We start from the raw sequence: 26,000 nt of genomic DNA on the forward strand, positions 1-26,000 counted from the left end.
TCGACCATTCGCTTATATTCGTACTTTTCGCACAATTCCAATTTTTAACATCAATCGCAAAATCCAAGAATCAATCCCACTCCAGTCCATAGACCATAATCCCCAAACGTCACTTGTTTTTTTTTTTAAACCTCCGTTACATTTTTGTTAAAATTCAATTCTTATTCCAACAATGTTAATGAACCTAACATAAGTATTCTATATTTTACTTCGGTTTTGATTTATACAATTACAGTTAACAAGAGAAGTTGATAGAAAATACAACTCTAGGTTCACAGTCAGTGTTTCATATTCCGGTTAGATATTATTAAAAATATGTCGTGTTTTTGATTGAATGCATCAAAATTATATGTAAAATGGAAACGTGTTGCAAGGCTTGCCGCGCCACCACAGTCGCATTTCAGGACCGCTGAAGCGAGCTCGTCTGTCTGAATACTGAAACATGTACCGCTTCGTTTGTGTTTCGTGATATTGCGGTGAAGCTCGCGGACTCAATGTTCACTTTGCCTTCTATTGTGTTACGCAGGTGAGTGTTAGTGTTGGATACGTAAGGAGGTCTTGCACTACTGTATGTAATGCCTTGTGGGGTAGGCAGAAGGGCATTTACTGTTGCTGTCAGTTAGTGGTAATAAGTACATACTTATTATACACATAGCACTTACCAAATGTGTATTTTGTTATGTTTATTTACTTCCTAAAACTCAAATTTTGTTCTATATCAAAATTATTTTTTATTTCTTTGGGTTTATTACAATTTATTAGATTTTTAGGATTCCGTATCTCCTTTCCCCGTTGATCGTGCGGTCTTATAGGACGGCAGGAACACGTCAAACATCATTAAAGAAAGTGCGCCTATAATAATATTCCTTCATCCTCTCTCTCAGACGGCTAAACGGGCAGACGTCAGGCTCGGCGCGGCGCCGCGCGCGGCAGCGGCGGCAGGCCGAGCTGACGAGGCAGGAGGGGGAGCGCCTCGCCCGCGAGCGCCGCGACCAGAGGCTGAGGGAGAAGCTTGAGCTGCAGAGGCAGGTGCGGAAGTATATAGGCTGTTGAAATTCTGATTCCATTTTTGGGCTTAGATATTACAACATGCTGCACATGTAGGTTTCGGCTTATTATACCTACCATTTTTGCAACACCTGTATAGTATTTTTTTTTACAAACGAGTACTGAAACTTCTTTACTGCGTTGCTATATTGGTCTACGTAATTCACGTAAGTAATTTATTACTGCATTTCTGATGGTCTTAACAATGACCCATCTCACTCTCTCAATATGGGAAATGTGCTAGAACTCAGTAATTGTTTGTTAAAAAAATACAGCCAGTAACTATTCTATTCTCTGTGGGGGTGTAAGTTCCTGCACCTTGGTCTCTCTACACTACAGTAAGTATCTAACTATATAGCAATGCTTACCGAGAGATAGTACCTAGAGGTGTATGTAAAAACACCTACTGAAATACTACCAAACCGACCTTTAATGTGCTTTCGATATCCATCGTACCACAATACATGTATTTTGTAATGGATTTTAATGAGGAAAGAAAGAAACTATTGTAATTGTTCGTGTTCGTTTTCTGAACTTTTACGAGAAATAACACGAATATGTACTTATAAACTTTCGCCGTAACGTAAAATATTATTAAAGTTATAGAGCATCATGCTAACTTCCGCTTTATGACGAATTGAGCAATAAAAAATAAGTAGGTATATTACAAGTGTTTGTAGATCGCGATCTTTACAACCCACTCAATCGCGGAATCAATAAGTTTTTTTTATTTTGTGCACTTTAACACAAAACGTAATCATACTAATCATTATCCCGTAGGTAATTCTCTGCCAAATGGCCCCAGAATACTCTGTTCTCAACCTTCTTCATCCAGCCATTGCCAGCTACCTGTCTAATTGTGTGTATCTCGCTCTCTCTTGCACCCTCTGAAGGCACGAAGGCACCTCTAGCACGAAGTGCAAGACGCCCACGCTAAGACGTGACAAAAGTTTTACGTCACACTCACTCACATCGGGCGGCTTCAAGTGTTTCTACCACGGACAACTTCTGTCAAGCCTTGCGTCCCGTGACAGGCCTTCTGATGATGACCTAACACATGGTACCCCCTCTCTTCCCCCCAGGCCCGTGAAGAGCTGGCGTCGTTCGCGCCGTGGGGCCGCGCGGGCGGCGGCGCGCCCAACCCCCGCGGCGTGCGCTTCACGGATATTAGGGCCAAGGGGATCATACCGGAGGATGAACTCAGGGTGAGATATACTACTTTTAATCTTCTACCTTTGTTCTTCTTCTTTAATTCGCGGTACATAGCTGGAAGAGTGGGACCTCGACGGCGGCATGGAGTTCGTTTATGTGTCACATGATATTCATAGGCTGTAGGTAACTGTTTCCACTTGTGCCTATGTGTGTAACTAACGTTTATTTAGTATCGGTACCTACCTAGATATTAGGTCATGAGTTATTGAAACTTCCCACTGGGAAAGTATCTGTCGAGATTGTCATCATGATGAACGGCTTTGATTCAAGTATGTGATCGTATCTAGGAGCATGTTTCACGTTAAAATAATGCCTATGCTTTTTTACCATTATGTAGGTACCTAGGTATATGTATTACAAATACGTGCCCTTCACAGGAAGAACAAATAACGCTTCTCAATAATCAGTTTTATTACAAAGGCTCAACTGGGTCACATCAAGCCTACGACACTGTCGTGACCTTTCACAATTCATTGCGACCTGATTCAACGATGCATGGCCTATTGGAGGCTCTTAATCACGTAAAGCTATGTACGTCGTATGTTTATGTTTAGTCTTATGGCTTGTTTTAAAGATAATATTAGGTTTAATTTATTTTTGTCTGAGCTTAGATACTCACTTTGCTCAAGTAGCTAATTATCAAATATGTGTATTGTTTGTTGGGCAAAAATACACTTTCGGCTTGTCATAATCGGCACACAACAGTCCGTTGTCCTGAACTTATATTTCACGCAGGCTATACCTTGTAACTGCAGGTAAGCGAGCTAGAGGCTTTAACATTAACTCTGAATCCTTAACATACCACATACGCACTAAATAATTGAAGATATAATTCAATTATTTAATTCAGACATTTGTTAGTTGGAAACAGATCGGTAGGTATTATGGATATAGGTCAACAGTTTGACAGGTCAATGAAGGGTTTCAGCTGGGACCTTCAGAATATAATAAAAGCTCACAAGGAAGGCAGTAGGCGGTAGGCGCCACACGCAAGCGAGGGAATCTATTAAGTTCATGATTGAGTGTCTCGAGGAATTATTGATAAAGTTCTTCGTTTTCTTTGTTTTGGAAAACATTTCTCAGTTGCGTAGTTATTGATACATTTAAAACGATGTAGTAATGACAATAAGTACCTACATCTTTTAAAAAGATTATCATGGATGTATTAAAGCTACAGCTTATTTTATAAGTCACGAGACTCACGACTTACTTGTCTAAGTAAGTACAAATACAACACTTGGAAACCATCGCTTTGGGCATAGATCTACTATGTTTATGGCCTAATGCTAATTTGATTAGTTAAACGTGCATTTTTTTAAAATTTTAAGTACCAATACTGCACATGTTATACTAAGAAATTAATCAAAATACCATGTACCTATGCTCGCTTCTTTTCAGCCATTCATGCATTCAGCAGACTGATGATCTTCTTTATGATGATTTATGAGTTCTGTTTATATCTGTGACTTTATCCTCCTAACCTCTCCCTTCCTTCTTCTCCCAGGGAGTAGCCCTGCACGAGTCCCGCCCCCCGCGCCGCCGCCGCACCCCGCTGCGTCTGCGCGAGGACCCCAACATCTGCTACTCCGAGGCGCTCCGGCAGACCGTGGACAATGATATCCGCTACCGACAGACTCCCGACCAGCAGAGGGACTATCGGGAGATACTGGGTATGTGTTTTGAGATGCTAGGTATAGCTTCTTTGTAGATTGTGCACATTATACCGAGCCGCAGAGCAAAAGAGACTCATAATAATATGTATTTTATAATTATGACAATACACCCTAGCATAGTATGAGATTGTTCATATTTATAAAGTACATTGGAGCAACTTTTACAGTCCACGATAATATGCTTGATTATTTTGAGTCGGCGTTTGTCGCTTCACGCCATTTTACACTAGCCTCTATCACAGTAGGTACCCCAACCTCCAGGTATCATGTTGGAAAAAGATTATAAACATTATATTTATTTAACAAATTATTATCTAAAGTTAATCTATTTTACGTCAAATTAATCTCTGTAACTAAAGAGCTTCATAATTGCAATAGCATATTAAACTACATTTTCAGTAGCAGTAGTCATGTCATGGTAGCCATTGGTAGCAACACTTACACAGCAATCATGACACAACGCTTTTATTTTAAGTGATGAATATAAAGAAATTAAGCACGGAACATCAACCGTTCTACGACCATCTGCCATGGAGTAATGGCTTCCACTTTAATAACATTCAAACGGCAGCCATGTCTCAAACATAACAGCTAATTATCATATCTAATTGGTTAATCTTCTCTCGATCTGACACTAAATATTAGGTGGGATATTAGATTTAAATTAAACGCACTGCAATCACAGTTATAGAAATTCTGATGTCGTAATGACATTCTTACCTCTACATCTTTTTGATCTGATGATCTGTTGATTGGTGAATATTCTTTAAATTGTGTTTAATAATGTAGATAATTGTGAAAATAAAGATATTCGACTATTTAATTTGACTTTCAGATGACATGGTGAAACAACGCAACAGAGAGATAAAAGACCAAAGAAAACGAGACTTGGAGTATGAACGTAAAATGGTAATTTGTAAATTGTAAATTCATAATTCTCTACCTGTATAACGTGCTACATTAGGGTTTTTAAGTTAATACGACTATATTTAGACAGATAGCTGTTGATGTAGCGATCCTTGTGATAGGCCTTTATCCAGCTAAACCCTGAGTGAACCGGTGATGGGTGATGATGATTGTAATTTCTTCCAGCAAACCCTCGATGGTCCGTGGGGCAGACCCGGACCGGGCGGCGCCGCGTGGCGCAACCCGCGCGATATCGGACTCAATTTCTCTAATTCTATGGTAATATTATAACAATTTTATTATATTTAACAATCGAACGAACAATTATATTGAGAACACATTAAGTATATGTACTTACCTACATCAGATTTTAAATTGTTAAAACCATAATATGAATGCTCACTGTACTTTTAAGTGACCTAATTGAAACCTGTATTTTAATCTTGAACACTTTAAATTGGGACTACAAGAAGCCGTTTTTACTTAAATGGAAGGTCAAGTGCGCTCTATCACAAAATCTTGTAGTATTGTGCAATTTTGCACGCCTGAATTAAATACACAAAGCAAAGATAATCAAAGTTCCACAACTACTATAACTATAATACCATACTATACAATACAACAGTAATAAAAAATAACCCTCTTATTCATAGAAAACGTTCTATAACTTTTCTATAAATAAGGGGGTAAATCTAAAATTGGCCATTCCAGGGTTGGACAGACAACGAGATCTTCAACCAAATAAAGGGAGCCCACCGACAGAAGAGCTCGTCGCTATCTTTGCCTCCAGTAAAGAGAGACGACGACTGCGGCCCTCAGAACCAGCTCGCCGCTTATGAGAAACTGCCTCAGATAGGAGAGAAAGAGAACTGTCAGAAGGAAGCGAGGAAAGTCACTATTGAGGCGGAGAAGGGGTCGGGGAAACGGCGGAAAAAAAGCGCGAAGAAGAAGAGGTAAAAACGCGTTTTTATGTAATGGGGAAATGTTGCTACGCAATCGGTAGAACAGCCCTCTGGAACTTTGCATTTTATTTAGCAAGACAAGATTTATTTTTTATAAATATTTACTATTACCCTTCAGTTCTGTGCTAGGGCATGTAGGTACAGAGTATTGTACCTATATTAAATCGCTCATGAAATAAGAAAGTACGTAGCAATGACTTCTACCTCTCCTAAATTGTATCTGCGGCGTCTGTTACCGTTTCTTGGCCATCTCTTCATCAGAAGCAATATTGGCTGATTGTCTAACGATAACCATGATTCCAGGTTCATCAAACGTCTGCCCAACGGCGAGCGCCTGCACAAGGACATCCCTCAAGACCCCCCTCCCCCCGCCGCCGCCCCCGCTCCTCCCGCTGCTGACGAGAAGCAGCTGACTCCAGAGACAGTGATCCTGCGCGCGACGGGCGGCGTGGAGCTGGTGCCTCTGCTGGCGCGGCGCCGGCACGCGGGGGCCGGCACCCTGCACTCCAGTGACGTCACCAGGCCGCCGGACCAGGACTGCGAGTAAGTTAGATACGATTAAATTTGTAAATCATGAGCTGAAGAGATACTTACAAAATCTTTCAATTCTATTATTAAACTGTTTTATTGAGGGTGGTCGATTTAAAGAGCGTACATATTTGGAAGAGGAAGTCTGGGGGTTCTAGAGACTAGTTAATTTGTGAACTATGTAACTATGACTGTACCTAATGTATGGTATGATATGAAATAGACAACCATAATGATGATATCAATAAATAGGTTAATTGGCGGAGCGTTGCACATGCATGAACGAGCATTGATTTCTTAGCGTCGGAATCGGAATTCATATTTTTGAAACGTGCTAATGAATCACCAAAAAAGACGGTTTGCGAAACAAAGAATAGCCTGCAGCGTAGTATCATATACAGAATATTATATACCACATAGCTACAATAAATTGCACAAGCTTTCTCTTCAATACTTATGTAACACACAAAAAACTTATGGCATATTGGACACCCATTGCCAATAATCATTTAAGCATGACGCGACGTGGAGACAAGACTTTAAATAATAATTATAAGAGGTTGGCATCTTGAACGGAGTTAAAAACTATTAATGTTGTGACAACTTTAAATGAATAGTACTCACTTTACTTGTTGCGCAAACTGTAAATGTTAATAACAATTATTTTGCTGAAGAGAACAAACAAATGAATTTATCTGGCCAAATTTGACCTTTGATATTCTTTTTAATAGTTATTCGAGTGTTATTGACATTTGGCCAGTTATGGGATGTCAACTTGCTGTCAAGTTAATAATTTTACGGATAACTACCTACTGTCAAATTTACACTTGAGAACATGAAGGTTTTGCTCACCTTGATGTTCAATGACATAAAAGATCCGAATGCGGGAATATTCGTCAAAATAAACGAATTATAGTTTAAGGACTGAATATAAGATTCGAGTGAGAAAGCGTGGGCATAGGGACTAAACTGACGATCTTATCACGACGCGGGTCGATCAGACGCGGGTTTGAATCCCGTCAGCGACATGTACTAACATGATCACAATGAGAGTTGTTACGTAAAATAATCGTTATTTCGGACATGTTATTTGCTAACTTTCTTCTTTTCTATACGCACTTGTTTAAACAAGAAGACGTGCGAAAATAAACTATGTAACTTACTACCAACGTTTGCACACTGTACAGTCAATAACTAAAGTTTATAGTGTTTGCAGAATGCTCAAATATGATAATGGAAATTACAGATTTAAACATTTCATTCATCATTTTCATTGAGAAAAGAAAACTCTAGTTCTACTCGTCATGTTATTTAGAAAGAATCTGATATTTTGATTTTTACTGTACTTCTGTAATTTCAGTTAAAATTGATACTAAATAAATGCTTTTTTTGCAACGGTGCGAAATCTAACGCTAGAACTGAGACGCCTAGGAATTTCTAATGGAAAATCTATTCGGTCCCTATTAGTTAAATGTAAATTAACAGTATGAAACTACATATTTCTTTTCCTTAATTAAGTATGTATAGAACCATTTCGAAATGTATTGTCGGTTACAAACAGTAGTTCCATAGGTTCCATGTGGCCTCTGATGAGCTGTCACCAATCAATGACTCCGTAACCTTTCCCAACACATCACAAAGCAACGCGTATTCACTATGAATGTATGACATATCGACAGTATATCGGAATTCTCGAATTATAGTATGCTTTCAAAATCATTCTTAACACTTACACCGGTACATCAGTTTTATACTCTATGGAAATATTGTTAAAGGTGTTTTTAGTGCGATAAGCAAGAAAATACAATGTGTAAATTACGTCACAGCTTTCTATCTGCAAAAGCATACGACATACGCATATAATTTTCATTACAACTATAATCGACATGAGCGCATCATATTTATGATGATCTCGAGGCGATGACGAATGACGAGTCGTTGACCTTTGGATGATGATGACGGGATTTAATTATTATGGTCAATTATTAGAGTCTCTGACGAATTGTAGAGATGTTAGTGTTGACATAGGTAAGGGCTGAATCCCAGTCTAAAAGTAAATTTAGTCTAGTTCTCTGTCTCTGTCTAGGTATTTTCTGTAAATTATATGATACTGTGAAATTTTCCTTAGTTAGCTACTTAGTTCAATTAGAGGCTTGTTATCTCATACCATCCATTCGAGTCAGCCAGGTGCAGGTACCTATACTCCCACAGAGAATATAACATAATAGTTAGAGTACCTATTATATTCTCTTATGTGTGTTATTTTTACAGATGGCGTGAAATCCTAAACATGAACTACCTGAAAGAACTCAAGAATCAGATGCGAGTAAAGTTTGAGCAACAAGAGGTAAGCGGTAAAAATTACTACACAGAGCAAGGTTTCATAAATCACTTAACCAACTTTAACTAGACCCTGTCAATTGTAACAATGCCTCATAGCCTGATAGCTGCCTTTGGACGGTAAAAACAATAACAAGTTAATGAAAGGTTTTTGTCTTAGGCCAGAACTAGGTGCACTTAGCTTGTCGCCTAAAGGACTATTTGGTTAACTAGGTTGGCCAGAGACGAATTCAGGATTGTTAATCTCTTGGGTCAGACTTGCATAAAAGTCACACTTTGAATACTTACTAATACTGAAAGTAACTGAAATTTTCGACATAATGCTTTATTTTTCGTGTTTCTTAATAAATTTGAACATGCTTTTGTAATATAATATTGCATTATAGTGTGAATGATTTTAGACAAAAGTGTAACACATAGATTCAAATTAGTTCAACTTATGTGCATTATAGTATAAATGATTTTAGATAAAAGTGTTACACATAGATTCATATTAGTTCAACTTATGTGTGTCCTTTTCAACATAAAAAAGTATCTTTAAAGTCTCTGTCCCGCTTCCAGGAATGTCGCCGCGACTCGGCGGAGAACGTCCGGCAGCACCACTCGACATGGGCCTCGCTGTGGGGGCGCGAGGGGCACGGGGCGCCGCGGCGGGGGCGCTACGCACGCAGCAACCTCGCGCGCCTGCTGTACGTGCCGCCCCTTGCCTCCCGGGTGGAGATATAGGGGGCGTCGCTGTGGGGGCGTGAGGCGCTCGGTGCGCCTACACAGCGTTGCTAGGAGACACACTGTAAAGTTATATCCTCGCGTGGCTGCTGTACTAGCCGCCCCTCGCCTCCAGAGTGGAGTTAATTATAGAGCGTGTGTGGGCTGAAGAGAAAGTGGAAATATACAGAGAGTCTGTTTGTCGAAGAGAAGGAAAGAAAAATTATGTATTCGAATTTCTCAACAAATATAAAAATATATAAATTTACCAAGACACTGTAAATATGAGTTTCTTAGCAACTAAATAATAACTTACTCATCACAATAGAAAACATAATAAGGACTAGTGATTAGAAAACATAATAAGGACTAGTGATTAGAAAACATAATAAGGACTAGTAATTAGATGTTTTCGTATCGGTTTTATTACTTAGTTAAATTGGCAACAGTAGAATTTCTCGGAAGGGGCGCTAACGCTAACTGCTCCTAAATACGTCCACACGTTGAAATGCTGGCAGTCATACTGTCCGTCATAACATGGCATTGGTTTTAAATTGTTGACAACCGATAATGTGGAGTAATCCAAGTAATTCAAAGTAGTTACCTAAACAAGTACCTAGGTATTATTTCAATAACAAAGGCGTAGTTCATAATTTAACATCTATAGTATAATATTTTTTATTCAAAACTACCCCACATACACTACACATAAATGTTTTAGTATCTATTCATGTTAATGTTTTTATAATCAACTGTTTACCATTTGTTTACTTTATAGGAGAATTAGGTGTACAAGATAATTTTTTGTTTAGTGCCAATAAAGATTTAGTTTGTAGATATGAGACTACAAGTAGCTCCAAGAAGTATAAGGATATAGAAAAAGCTACATTAATATGTAATACCTTAGATCGCTATCAGAAGAAAGTGTGAGAATAATATTTATCAGATTGTTTAACTAATGTTTTTGCATAATCGAATAAAGTGCTTAGTTGCAGGTGCCTTTACGTTTTATTTATCGTGCTCATAATCGTATCTACGCATCGAGTTCTTATCATGGAATAAGTAGCATCAACATCAACCTAAATAAGCCATCTTCTTAGGGCCTTCTCACACTGGCTGCTGGAAGAAACCAACGCCACATGCCGACACTACTCACTCGTGATAAGGCCCTTAGGGTGCCTAATGCCTATCTACCAGATATGTGCTAGGTGACACACTGCTAAGAAACAATTACTAAAAATGTTTTTGGTGACTGTGTCGGGAGCCTATAAGTAAACAATGGAAATTATTATAACTAACAAAACAATTATTAGTTATTTTAACAGTACATTTATAGTTCACAATTCCAATAGTGTCGAAAATACGCCTGAAGGCCTCAGTGAAATCGGTCCTTTGGATAATTTATCCCTTTGGAACGTGAAATAATATAGACATAATACAAACATTGCTACAGACACCATACCTACGTCGTGATTTCGGATTTTATCCGTCCTCAGCCGAAGCCCGCTATAAAGGTTCACAAACAGGTTATAGAAATGGGCTATTTATTACGGATGATTATGTGTTGCATAATACTTGCACGCGGGTCCAGTACTGGCCTTTGAGCAGTTCCCGTTAGAGGCGACCTTTGATCCCAGAAGCAGTATAATCAGACTGCATTGGGCTGCAATCATCCACATTTACTCATGTTAAAACTGTGCTTCTGAATTGAGTGTAATACTTATGTAGGCATGTTAATTCCTTCGTAATATAGCTTTACATATTCATTACACATACACATGTACTCTCAAAACTGTAATTTAAATAAACCTCACCCATGGCCTCATGGGTAGCTCTTAAGAAGATGAAAATAATGGAAAAAAGGCATTGAAAATTACTAAGCTCATGTAGATTTATGTGTACTTACTTGAGTGTGCCTACCTCCCGGCCCTGGACATGAAATGCCCGGAAATGCAATGGCCGGAAAATAAATATGAGAGATAGATAAAACCAGAACGAAAATTTCAGTATGTATAGGTACCTCAATCTACCTATAATAGACTCAGCATATTATGTAGAGATGAACTTTATTAGTACCGGTGCATGACTAATTCTACTTCGCTAGTATTTAACAAGTGTAAATAATGAAAACCTTCCTTTACCGGCACTCCGAGTTTTATTGTGAAGACTTAAAGTTAACTTTAGAAGATACGAGAAAGAAAATTGTATGTATATAATAATATATTTATAATTTGAAATGCTAAGATTTGCTCTGCCTACCGGTAGGTATAAGATTTTAGATTAGACATGCCAATTGAAAATTATACTTACTTACCTAAAAATTACCAAAAATTGTTTCAGCGAGTAGAGGGTTTGCAATTATGTCGACATACAAAAATGATTTAACAACCTTTTATCATCCTAGTGTTAACTTCTAAACTGGTATTTCTTTTCAAGTGTAAAGAAAGTATATGAGCAGATTCAAACCACGTATTTATATCCGATTACCTCAAACGATGTGCAAATATTGCATATGTGGGTACATTTCCCGTAATCTTATTTAAACAAATTACTGCGCAGGTCTACCACCGCCTTGTTATGAAGCTACAAACGTGCAACTTGGCAGCGGATGCTATACTTAGTATCTAAACAGGATAGAAAAAATAGTCGAGGACTAGTGGGAAAATACCTAAAATCTTCAAGATATCACATTTTAACATATGTAAGATATTCAAACCCGTATTTTCGTACTTTTTGTGATTTATTTGGCGCCCATTTATAAGCGACAAGTGGCTCGGTGATATGTCAGTAGACATACATAGGAACCAGCAGTGTCGTTGCGACATGCCGTCTGCTGCAGCCTCATGTCTTCGCCTAAACATATGATAGACATTTTTTAGAATCGTTTCAGTTCAAAGTCTGGCTACCTACAGTATATATTAATAGCATACATCAGTGGCAACGGTAAGGCCCCGGCCAGACTAGTGTGGGCTTTGAGAAATTCTTTAGGCAAACAAAGATGGAGGCATTTGCATACGGCGGAGAAAGCTCCGGCGGTGACGAAATTGCGATAAAGTCAGTGTCGTCATCTGTCAGGTGCGGCCTTGGACGACCCACTTCGGGATGAAATTAATAATGATTTGCGGTGCGCAAAAAATACGGGATGGGAAATTTTCTGATTGGTTAATAGGTATCTTATTAATGTGTTGTTAATAGGTATTTATGTTCATTGATGAGTTTCATTACTAGCTCGACGTTTGGGCAGTAGGTATACAGAAAGAAAGTGGAAACTTATTCCATACTTAAAACAATAGAAGCATAGTAAAATAATCGCGAGTTTCCAGCTTTATTTCTTTGTACGGCCTAAGGTTGTTAAAAAGAAGTTTATAAGAAGGGAAGAACTGGACGGCAGAAGACTTCCAAAAGTATAATTGTAGGTTAATGATAATGTTACTTTAGTATAAATTTATATTTAACCGATGAAAATCTAAGAAAAGGCTCAATGGATCGGTAAGTATGTACAATTGTACATCAATACTACAACTACTACAAATTGTGAAGTACTTACTTACCTAATTTATCAAAAATAAATATTATTTTATATTATTAAGTGTATTTTATATTACTACCTATGTTTCAATTAATCCGGTAAGAAGGTACTTCCTTTTAGTCAATAATGAACAATCAAACATCGCATCCGTGTAAGCAATTATCTGTCTGTGAGGTAATCAACGGAACTATAATATTGTACATAAGTATAGATAAAGATTATCTTTTACGACACGTTGTAAAAATATGATAAAAAATATCATCTTTAGAAATTCTAACGGTCTAAGAACACTTCAAAATCGATAGATCAATGGTGTATATTAGAGATGCCACGAATATTCGGCAACTATTCGGTATTCGGCCTATTCGGCCAGTTTTTTCAGTATTCGGTATTCGGCCGAATAGTGCGTACTATTCGGGCCGAATACCGAATAGTAAATCATGTAAAAAATAACTTGTTATTTTAATCAAAATTGTGCATTTCAATCAAAAATCAAAATCAAAAATATTTATTTAAACACCTATGAATTTAAATGAGTAAGTACAATATTATGAAATTAATTGGAAGTGTGTGAGTTAGTAAATTTACAAGTTTTGGTGGCTTCCACACTAGGCTCGGCATGTGTCGTGGATGCCGGTGTACCGGTTATAAAAGGTATAATATTAACAAAGAAGGTAGGTAGCACTTACAGTAAAAACAAATGTAAACAATGTTTAAATTACTAAGACTATTTATTTATTTCCAAATCACAACATTTTAGTACTTAAAATTAATCAGTAGTAAGTTGTGCTGGATAAAAACGAGCATTTCAGCATTTTTGGTAGCCCACGATTGCGCTTTTCATTGTAACCACCCTCAGAAAATAACCTCTCACTATAAACGCTACTTCCAGGGGAAGAAAGATTCAAAAGGTTCGTGTATTGTTTTTTGTTTGCTGACCACCACTTGTAAGGATCGGCCATCCGATCTAGGCGAACTATTATCAAATAAATAATAATAATAATAATCATTTATTTCAGGTCACCATTTGTTACATTAAAATTAAAATCACAAAATAAACCCATATGTAAATACAATAAAAGTACAATATTTAAAACTCTTGATAAAAATTCAACTCGTTTGCCACAGCATTCTGCCTCCTAATAATTAGCATTTCTCATATAATCTGTAGCGACTTCTTCAAAGCAGTTCCAGGAAGAAAAAAAACTAGTTGTAGCGCCGAATATTCGGCGGCCGAATATTCGGCGCTTCGGCCGGCAGCGTCGCCGAATATTCGGTATTCGGTATTCGGCCAATTCACTATTCGTGGCAACACTAGTGTATATCGATGGATCAATGGGGAAAGAAACATTTGATAGACTTTATCTACAACACACACAATGACGAACGTAACTGTCTACCCAATAATAAACACGTAATCTTTATTTTATTACAATGACAATAGGTATTCAATTACAAGAGGATTTCACAATGAAAATATTACACCCACATGCTAATACATTCACGACATACCAGTCACATAAACTCCCATGCTTATGACAGCGTCGATTTATTACACCTCTTTACTAATATAACTGTCTCCAAATATTTTTCAAAGGTCGTTGGTACTTATATCATTTTTATTAAACTTTGAATATTGAATGTGGGAAGCCCTTTTGATTATTACATGGGAGTGATGGGAGGCACTTGGAAGACGTGAAAAATAATCTGGCGAGCGACGTTCTGTGGAGAGTGAGGCAAAGGTTGTGGGAAGATCTCCCAGCCGCTGCTCAAGATCGAGCCAGGAGGAGAAATCATCTCAAAGCCCTTTGTATGTTCTACGGTGTTAAAACTGTTGGCACTAAAGGGCCCTCCTATGGTAAGGTATCACAGGTTCCTTATATTACATGTCCGGTCACCCCAGGGTCACCCAGGCAGTCAGCGACAGAAACTCGTCTATTTCTGACATTCATATTGCCGACACGCTCAGAAGAAAGAAGAAGAAGGTGACAAAACTCAACAAGCTCAGCTAGCAGCCGAGAAATGGACCAACGCACTATTGCTGCAATTTTAGTAACACGTTGCAATCTTTAATTGTTGATAACTAACATTAATTTAACAATTAATTTTGTAGTGTAAAGAGAAATGACGAAACTTCGATACTTGGGGGGCGTGAGAGCGCAATCTAGATAAACGCGAAATTATAGCCTGTTCTCAGCTGAACGAAATTTAACCTGCGGTTTCATATATTTTTGATGACGACATTGTATATGAAATTTTTTATTTATAACTTTTTAGCTAAGTATGTTTCTCGCAAGCAATGAAAAAGTTCCACCTGCCACTGCCGTTCCATATGTCACTAAAACTGGCTGCACGCGATTATGTTTGCAAAAAAATATTGAAACTCCTAGTCTAAATAGGGTTCACTCTCAGAGACAATTTCTAGAATCATTACAAATTTAACTCTACTTCGAAATTGCCTCAGTACCTACCTTATTCTTTTATTAAACTTAACTAGAATATAATTCGAAATAATAAAACAATTTGCTAAACATAAAAACTTAATGAATCACGTATTTGAGATGAAAATAAATCACTTAGGTACTTACCTAAAAAAAATACCTACCGGCTTAATTATACCTAATGGCCTTTCGCAAAAAGTCTAGTACACAATCTCATAAATTCACTTTGGGTATGTGTAATATAGCCTAATAGACCAACTAAATGTTAAAAATATAGTACTTACATAAGACTTATTAATACTTACCAACATAATAAGTGCATGCAATTGAAACCTGTGTACTTACTTAAAATTAGTATGATAGTTTTTTTAAAGCTGTCCGATTGGCACTAGCCTTAGCCTAGCAGTACATTACAATGCACTCCCTAGGACGTCTTAGGGCGCCTTCAAATTAAGCTTCGCTAAGTGTCGCGCGGCTGTCTAAATTCCATATAAATTATTGACGCGCGACTGCAGCGCTGCTGCGGCGCTGCAGACACTTAGCGACTAATTTGAAGGCGCCCTTAGCGTCTAGTGACAAACACAAGATAATATGGAATCGGGTTAGTCACCATGATGCATTAGGCAGTCAGATTAGCATCAGGCTGTACCCAGAAGTTCCCATCAATGTTCATCTGCCTACCTCAAAAAGGGAGTAATTATAATTGTTAGAAAAAAAATTGTGTACTTATTTCTAATTTTATGTTATTTAACAAATAGGGTATATACTGGTTTGTCTGCCCCGACCCCTCCCCTCTACCTGTAGAGATGAGGTACGGAAAAGAAAGTGTTCTGTTGATCTGACCGCCGCGTGACCCGCGCCTGAGGGGTCTCTCTACACTGACGAAAAACGAACCAACGACAGCTGTCGTGCAATCGGCACGTTTAATACAACGAGATAGAGTCGTGCCCTACGCAACAGCGCTCCGAAGCTTTGTTTGTCGTCTTAGAAAGTGAGCCCCTGCGACTGCCTGCGACTGTGCTGTGTGCTTAGTGCGAGTTTGGATACTTAACGTAAACTATGACCCCTACTATGTCTCCCTAAATAAGATGATGTGTCGCCTCGGGCGGAAATAAGTGTCAAATGGAGGAATATGTATGCAGTTGACAGAGGGAAACGCGAACTTTTATATCCGTTTAAGATAATTTTAGAAACGTATACCTACACACTTCAAGCAGATTTGTATTGCCAGAGCTGGGCTTAAATTTTCGCTTCTTCGACATTGTTTCAACACTCTACATTTATATCGAGGACTCTTATAATATTTCACTTAATTTTCACTTGAGATAAAATATGCCGTGTGCCAGAGAATTTCGAGTGAGCAAAAATTGCCCCCGTGATGCCAGATAACTAATTCACTTGAATTCAGACGAAACGTTCAGGGCTCATAACTTTCATTATTTAAGTCTATAACTTTAGTTTTAAATAAAGGTTGTTACGTATAATATTCTATAAAGAGTGTTGCAAAAAGGGTATACTAAGCGGAAACCTACATGTGCAGCATGGTATATCTAAACCCGAAACAAAAATCAGAATTTCAAAATTCGCGAGAAAAAGTAAAAAGTCACGTGACCAACATAGTTTCTATGGATTTTTTTCAGGAATTTTGAAATTCTGATTTCAGTTTCGGGCTTAGTATATCCTTTTTGCAACACCCTGTATATGAAAGGTTAACTTTGAAATGAAATTAGTATAGGTATCTAAGTTACCTATAATTTATTAGGTATCAGAAATAACTAAATCTTAATGGTCCTCATGGCATTTTACTGTGCCTAGGTAATCCACTACGAAATCTCGATTAAATATAAACCTACTAGAGTGTTATTAATACTAGTCGATTTGTTAACATCATTATAACATGAAGTTGCTTTAGACGCCCCCTAGGCGGTACAAACAATAATATCAATACTTGCAATAGGTAAATAATTATCAAACGAATAGTTGGATTCATGAAATCGCTGCTAAAATTGACATTATATTTTGGCTGCTAAGCTTTTATTTGAAAGTTACATATTGATTATATTCGCATAATCCATTTTGCACTATGAAAGTAAACACAAATCGCAAAACAAATGATGATGTCGTTAGTAAGAAAAACATATATAATGACAGTCAAAACAGGTGTATTTTAAGGGCCCGTACAGGGTGACGTGCCGCGCCAATTTTGGGTTTTCAATGCTCTTCACACAGCACACGCAGTGACACGCACACATGTAAGTTTGCACAGTGGGTCGATAAACTTTTAATCGCCAACTTTATTGACAATTATGTTCAAGTACATTTTGGGTGATTTTAGGGTAAGTAAGTATAATTCTTACTTACACTGGTAGGCACCAGAAAAGAGTAGAAATTAATAGGGGTGCCACTTTACTCTATACTCGGAACCCGATTAGCTTTCTCAAACAAATGTGGTATTTACTTGTAGAAAGGTAACTACAAGTATTAAAGTGTAGATAATAAGTTTCGGGCATTCTCCAGCCAACTGAACCCCGACGACAAAGCAAAGTAAATACATAGTGTCGCAAAAGGGCTATACTAAGCCAAAATGGGATGACTCAAGGGGTCATTCTGAACAACTTTTGTTCTACGAGATTTGCAAATTCGCGAAAATAAATATTCGTTTTCCATGGTAAAAAGTCACATGTCCAACAAAGTTAATTTCCAAAACTCGTAGAGCAAAAGTTCAGAATGACCCCCTGTCTTACTCCTTTTTACCGGACTGCCGAAAGAGGAGGGTAATGTTTTTTGATTGTATGTATGTATGTTTGTCTGTTTCTTTGTTCCCTCCTGTAGCCTAAACGGCTTGATAGATTTTGATGTATGAGTATTGTTAGAAGCGTATTGATGGCGCGATGGTTATAGGCTATGTGACGTTCCATTAAAATGAACATAGCGCCCTCTAGAGGACATAACGTGATGATCGAAAAAATTATAATTCAACTTTGCTGTGTAAGGTATCAAATGAAAGGGCTTGATTTTCACATTATAAAAATATGCATATTGAAGGTATTTAAATAACAACACCAAAATTATTGAAATAAAAAATGATCATGAACTACTGACGTAAAATTTCATAAAATAAAAACAACTAAAAAGTTACAAATAAAAAAATACAATTATAAACAAACGAAAAACCCGACTGTACGCTAAAAACATGAAAACAAGTCCCAATGTTAATAGAGCGGTGGTAGCTCAGTCGGGTAAGCGCCCGCTTCTCAATCAAGAGATGCGGGTTCGAATCCCGGCGCTGACATGTACCAATGAGTTCTTTTAACTTAAGTACAATGTATACCATCGCTCTTACGGTGAAGGAAAACATCGTGAGGAAACCTGCATATCTAGATTTAGCACGTCTAGATATGTGAACCCACCAACCCGCAGTGGACCAGCGTGGTGGGAAATGGTCCAAGCTTAGGAAGGCAGTTTAGACCTTGGGGATATGCACAAAGGTTCCACTCGAGAGAGCCAGGTGCAGGTACTTACACCCCCACAGAGAATAGAATAGAATAGAATAGTCCCAATGTTAATGGAAAGTATCGCAGGCGGGGACCAACTTGACCGCCACTCAAGGCCGTTTTCTAAGTAACATTCAGCTAAATGGTGAACCCTCTGCTGGTCCCCGCCTACGATACTTTCCATTAACATTGGGACTTGTTTTCATATTTTTAGCGTGCAGTCGGGTTTTTTGTTTGTTTATAATTTGTTTAGTACTATATACCGCTTTTTCAATACCTGTAAGTACATTTTTTGGTAGCAGCATAATATTTTTACTTAATTTTAGGGTTTCGAACGTCAACAGAAAAAAAGCAACCGTTATAGGATCTCTTTGTTGTCCGTCTGTCACCGCCCTTTTTCTCAGAAACGGGTAAAGATATCAAGCTGATATTTCGCATATATGGGGAGTAACCCAAAAAAAATATTATGGTACTCCCTGTCCCACACAAGTAAGTCATAAGTCATAAGTCATAAGTCATTTATTCATAATATTACGATTACATGTCAAAATTTAAATACATAATAATATAATAATAATAATATAATAATAATTTACAATTACCAATAATTAATTACCTTTAGTAGATATAATGTCACAATATAATTATAAGATTATAAAAATAATCATTATTACACAATGTATAAATAAGTTAATAAAATTAATTTAATTAATTTAAATTGAATAAAAGATTAACTAGGTCGAACATTCAATTGATAAATTCGTCAAATCTATAGAACGCTTGCTCGACAAGCCAGCGTTTTAGTGCGGACTTGAACCGATCATGGCTAGGTGCTTCCGTGATGGCAACAGGCAGCTTATTATACACCGCGGGTCCCATGACATGGGTGAGCTTCCCAGACTTGGCCAGCCCGCGGCCCAGGGCCATCAGTTTGTTGGCCCGGCGCGTATTGCGATGGTGCACGTCGCCGTGGGTTTGGTAGGAGTCGTAGTTGTCTCGGACGTACATCGCTACCTGGTAAATCACTATGGAGGGCAGCGTCATGATGCCTAGCGACTTAAAGTACGGCCTCGCGGAGGTGTCCTGCGACACGCGTGCGATGGCTCTGACGGCCCGCTTCTGCATTCTAAAGGCGCGCTCCCAGTCGGCGGCGCGCCCCCAGAGCTCGGCGCCGTACTGCAGCAGCGAGTGCACGGTGGCGAAGTAGCAGGTGCGGACCACCTCGGCGGGCACGGTGCGCGCCAGGCGGTTCAGCGCGAAACATGCGCTGCCCAACTTTCCGCAAACTTTATCGATGTGAGCATCCCAGGTCAACCCTCTGTCGAGTATAAAACCCAAGAAGGTGGCGGCTTTGGTTTGTTCGACGACTGCATCACCCGCTCGTACCGAGATGGCTTTCGGTGGTTGGCCAGCAAGGTTGAAATGTATGAACTGGGTCTTGCTGATGTTCAAAACCATTCCGTTCATTCCAAACCACTGAGCGAGTTTTGTAGCCGTCTCGTTTAAACGCTGCTCCAGTTGCTCGATGTTGGGAGCGACGACTACTCCCGCCACATCGTCCGCGTACATTAGCATGTGCGCAGTATCGATGCTTTGGGGCAGGTCGTTCAGGAGGAGCGAAAACATAATATTCGACAGCGAGGAACCCTGGGCTACCCCCATCGTTGTAGTCAGCGGATCAGACCTAATAGAACCTCCTTCGCCCACTACGACTTGCGACCTCTGGCGCATGGAATTAGTCAGTAGGGCGAGAGAAGGTCCACTAATGCCATAGTAATTCATTTTGGTAGCGAGTACGTCGTGGTTGGCTACGTCGAAGGCCTTGGACAGGTCGCAGAATACGACAGCAACCTGCAACTTGTTCTCCCTCGCTCCCACGACTCGGCGCAGCAGCTCGCGCGCCATGGCGGTGGTGGAGCGACCCGCGCGGTACGCGTACTGCCGCTCGGACAGCGCCGCCGTGGACTCCAGGAACTCCACCAGGCGGGAGCTCAAACCATTCTCGAATACCTTCGCCGCTGCCGGTATAACGGACACTGGACGGTACCCGTCAATATTTTCTTTGCCGCCCTTACCCTTGAAAATAGGAGCTATTTTGCTCATTTTAAAAGTAGAGGGATAAATACCATGCTTCAGACACTCATTGTACAGTTCGGCCAGCACGCCAGCGAGGGCTCCCGCCGCTGTGTGCAGAAGGTCCATCGATATATCGTATACATCTTTGGTAGGTTTCTTCGGGATACGAGTGATGATAATTCGATAGACCTCGGCAGCGGTGAAGCGGCGGAATCGCAGCGAGCGGTCGGGCGGGGCGCGCGCGGCGGCGAGCGCGAGGCGCGCGGCCGGCTGGTCGGCGCTGGGCGCTCCGCACGACGCGGCCGCCGACACAAACCGTGTGTTCATCGCATCGACCGCTTCCTTCGAGGATTTAAATACCTCTCCATTCGAGCTTTTGACCACGTCAGTAAAGTCTACTCTAGCGAATGTACTCTTCCCCCTCTCTCTATTTACTACTTTCCATACTGCCTTACAGGTGTTGCTACTACTAAGTAAATTGGGGCTTATATTTTTTCCAGTTATTTTGATGTGTATCCTTTTTTTTCTTTGATGTTTTGTATAAGTATGTGTTTGTTTTCTTTAAATCTGTATTTTTTTTGTTGTTGCTGTCTATGTGTCGAATAAATGTATCTTTATCTTCAAATCACGCCATCTATCGTTTGTTTTTTTTTGTGGCTACTGTCTATAGAAGAAATTCCGTCTTTGACAATTTTACGTTACGAATTTATTTTTATTTATTTTATTTTTATTTTTACATTTTCGTGGAGAACCAACAGCATTTTGTTAATAAATAATTATTACTTATGAACACATAACAACTTGATGCCATTAACAGAATGAACTTAGTAAACCCAGTAAACCTAACACATCCAGAGGAAAAATAAAATCTCTTTCTCTCTCTCTGAAAAACATACTTAATAGCCCAAACTCGATGCTTTTAGCTATTAACATCTTTGAAATAAAATTGAGCCACCACCGTGTTACTGCCCTCATCAGATCCTCACGAGACCATACCTCAACCAGCACCAAGAGACTGTATTTTTGATCCCTAACCTAATGTTCGTGCGTATTGTCATCACTTAGATCCATTCGCTATATTCCTGCTCCTCATCAGACCTTTACGAGACTGTAATGTCACGAGAATATTGCACACTATCTAATTTAATTTAATGTATTGAATATACTGGAAGAATTATGCTTCCTCAATTTCAAATCAAATTATGTTGGTGTCATAAAAGTTGAAAAAGTGCAATGACAACCAATGTGCAGTGATTTTGTATCTGTACACGATAAGATCGCGAGCTGTCAGTGCTGCCTAAACCGACGTGACCCTTCTTTGGAGGCCAGCGGCCAACTGAGTCAAACGTCACTTGTGTTTATGATTTTATAACACAGAAAACCGCCATAGATATTTGTATGAAGATTTGAGGGAAAAAAATTGCTCAAGTTTGGGATTAATTTACACAAAATAAGTGTGTGTTTATTAAAAAACAAGGTATTTAGCGCCTAGTCCAAGCCTTTAACTTTATAATATGATAAAAATCATATGAAAATTCTTGATGATTACGACACAGTTGTTACAATACGGGAGTGTCATATACTGGTTTTTCGTCATATTCTGAATTTAATTTACAGTTATCCATAAGCTTTTACTTAAATTCGAATGATTCAGCACCTAGCTAGACTCTTCGACTACCGGTGTGATTTTTTTCAAGGCTGTAGAGCATCATTTACTACATAATTCTATGACAATGCCAACCCTCGATTGCCTATTGCCGACCCTTAATGTAAATCACACTAACATCAGCCTGTCAGTTAACGCATTGTTTGTAACACCTTGCTTTGTTTGCTTCCAAGGTTTACTTATTTATGTGACGTTACTTTTGTACACTAAGGACTAAGATATACGTAATGTTATGTGACCTACCACAATACCTATTATCTTGATTAAAAAAAAACAAATCTTAAAACAGATAGGCATGTAAATAGTTCGGATTAAAGGGCAGTTCTTCTTTTTAACCTACATAATGGATAAAAAATTATCCCGAATTCGTAAAAAATAACTTTAGCTTTTTGGTGAACTCTTATAATTTTTATGATAGCTACATTTCTATTCTATCGAAAAAGGTGGCTGGCCGCGAAGTTTAAGTATTTTTTCAAGATTTTCAGAACATAACACGTGGATAAGGCAAAGAAAATTACACCTTCGTCACAGAATCTTTTATTTTATTTTAACGAAATAGTCTTCGTCGATTAAAATGAAACTTTTTTGATACGTTAATAAACAAAATACCATTTTAGAAAACATATGAAGGAATGAATTTTTAGTAATAACAAAATATTTATTAAGTAGTTATTACCACTCTGTCACAATTTCAGCTAAAATGAAGCTTGTTTTTGCTATAAATATTTTTCCGCTACTAATTACAGTCAAAAATTAACAGCATAGACATTAACATCAATTACTAAATTTAATATGATTTTTCCAAAGTTGCACTATTTATAACATAACATGTAAACGACCAAAACTAAGTTGACTACCAGGAGACACCCATGGTTACAGAGTGGTAAACGATGTGACAGAGTTGTTATTCTATTAAATATGCAGCAGCGTTTTGGAATAAAACAGTTTTATTTAAAAATAATAATTTAGTAACTTACATATAAATCATTATGGTTTCAAATAAGTCAAAAAATTACCTGGAGATATCTTTATTATTAGTATAACTAATGAAATCACACTTGAGAACCTCTGGAGAGTGAAATATCCGTATTTCAGGAACTTAAAGGACAAATTTGTTCCAAGTACATAAAATAATGTTTATCTGCACAAATAATATTTTCGATAACATACAATTTAAGTAAAATTATGAAAAATTACGTAATTTGTTAAAGTTTTAATCAGCCATATTTCGAAAATACAACAGTGGCTCTTAGAACTTGAAAAAAATACTTTTTCCTTTTTTAATTACCTTAGAAGCTGAAAGGACTTTAATGTTATCATCAAACATCCGATAAATCATTCTCCACCATATTAAACAGTCTACCACATTCATCGCCTGTTCTTGAGAACAATAGCACGAAATTACCCTTTTCACTAACTAAACTTTTTATTACTGCAGCGCAAGTGTATTGGACGTTCCTTTCGCTTCGTACTTTAACCAAAACGTGTAGTTTCTCTTTAATTTTTCTTTGATGAATATCCTCAGGTTGGAGTGTTTGGTAAGAATGTGACAGATTTGTCGTGTGACAGAGGAGTAAAATGTGTTGCAAAGTCGATTAGCATTTAAACAGTAACACAAAGTGTAATATTCACATGTTGATTGCAAAGTAATTGTTATTACCAATGAGTAAATAACAAAATAATAATTTAATTGTATTTTATTTTAACATTTACCTACGTGACGAAGCTGTCGCCGAATAAACCCACGCACCTCCTGTCACACTTTGCGGGTGGCCGATACGCGGAGTCTGGATCTCAAAGGGGAAATCTTACCAAGGGGAAAAGTAGACCTTAAACTCTGATCGATGGCAATAAGGACGAGTGGCTCAAACAAATATTTTAAATGGTAACCTATGTGACAGAATGTAACTACTAAAACATTAGGTAGTAAGAGACAAATTTTCAACAATTTTTTTAAATATTTCAGAAATAATTTAAAAATATATATTTTGTTTTACTAAATAGGTAATATCTTCTGGAGTTTAAATATTTTTTTATATTTTATGTCGTCATATATATTTTTTGTAACATTATGGAATATACGCAGGATGAAGTGACGGGAGACAGCCAATATTTGTATGAAATACACCTCTGTCACGCGGAATTACCACTCTGTAACGTAATTTAAATACAAAAATATAAATTTATATTTTTGTAAACGTGCACAGCCGTTGTGTTTTTAGTACAATGCACGTTGAAATATAAATGAATAAATAAATATTTGTAAAACTCATGATTTTTTCTTCACAACTGATGGAGACACCTTTATGTAGGTTAAAAAGAAGAACTGCCCTAAAATGTTTTGCGTGATAAAACTGTGAAGGTAATATATGTAGGTTCCATGCATACAATGGTGCATCGCGAATATCCATAATTACTTATGTTTTATTAAAATAACGCCATTCATATCATGATCACCGCAGTCCTTCCACTGCTCAAGTATTATGCCTATGGCTGAAAGATTATTTCGATGATTAATTACCTACTGTTAAATTCTTTATCGCACAAAGTTGAAATTCTTTGTTGAAAAAGATCTTGCAAAATTTGTTAAACTTTCGTGATGTGGAGGTAGTGATTGGCAGTTTGATAAGTAGGCTGAGAGTATCTTGTATAGTCGACTAATCAACGAAAATGTAAATCCACAAAATATCATTATGATTTTGGGGTTACTTTCTCAAACACATTTTCTATTTTTGAACGTAACCGATCACAATGGAGGACATTAGCAACTCGTGAGGAAAATTCGTTAATTCGTGCGTGACGGCGAAATCTGTTTACTTTTTAACCATCTACAAAAAAGAGAGGGTTTTCATTTCGTATGTAGGTAGGTATGCTCATCCGTTCGTCCGTATTGTCCATTAATTATTTGGTTAATTAAGAACCGATTTGTGATTAAGTCACCCACTTCAAAATATAGATTGGTATGTACTTAGTACTTTTAGCCGAAAAGTAAAATAAGATAAGTTAGATTACGTATGTTTAATGTACCTATATTAAAATTTGACTGTCACACGTGTTAATGACAAGGATATGCCTGCTGAATGCGATGTTGTGTTTAATATATGATAATTATGACTGAGATACGTATTAATATCACACTCGAGTCCCCGTTGTTCTATGGTGCACAATGAGCTCACTGTGAAGTCATGAAATTAACCCTCAAATTCATAGAGGTTTTTGACACTTTACAATAGGTTTAAAATTGACGTTGTGATATACGTATTTCAACTTTTTCACTGAAGTTAAGAGTCTATGAATTTGAGGGTTAATGTTTTTTTTTTCAGGATTTTTTAACCTTTGGTAAGGTTAGGTTACGTAGACAGGCGCCTAATCTACTGAATACGATGATTAATTGAACAAATCTACACAACCGTATAATGCC

At 37.9% G+C, this 26,000-nt stretch overlaps 1 protein-coding gene across 1 annotated transcript; it reads left to right on the plus strand.

Annotated features, from left to right (window-relative positions):
* Nucleotides 1–494: 494 nt before the first annotated feature.
* Nucleotides 495–9,532, plus strand: LOC119690439. The gene is made up of 10 exons (XM_048623115.1): nucleotides 495–526; nucleotides 885–1,029; nucleotides 2,130–2,252; nucleotides 3,764–3,929; nucleotides 4,768–4,841; nucleotides 5,025–5,117; nucleotides 5,550–5,791; nucleotides 6,104–6,343; nucleotides 8,600–8,675; nucleotides 9,230–9,532. The coding sequence occupies exons 1-10, from the start codon at nucleotides 495–497 to the stop codon at nucleotides 9,392–9,394; spliced, it is 1,356 nt and encodes a 451-aa protein (XP_048479072.1). The 3' UTR covers nucleotides 9,395–9,532.
* Nucleotides 9,533–26,000: the final 16,468 nt, after the last annotated feature.

Source organism: Plutella xylostella, chromosome 9 (genome assembly GCF_932276165.1).
Source record: "Plutella xylostella chromosome 9, ilPluXylo3.1, whole genome shotgun sequence".
NCBI lineage: Eukaryota > Metazoa > Arthropoda > Insecta > Lepidoptera > Plutellidae > Plutella > Plutella xylostella.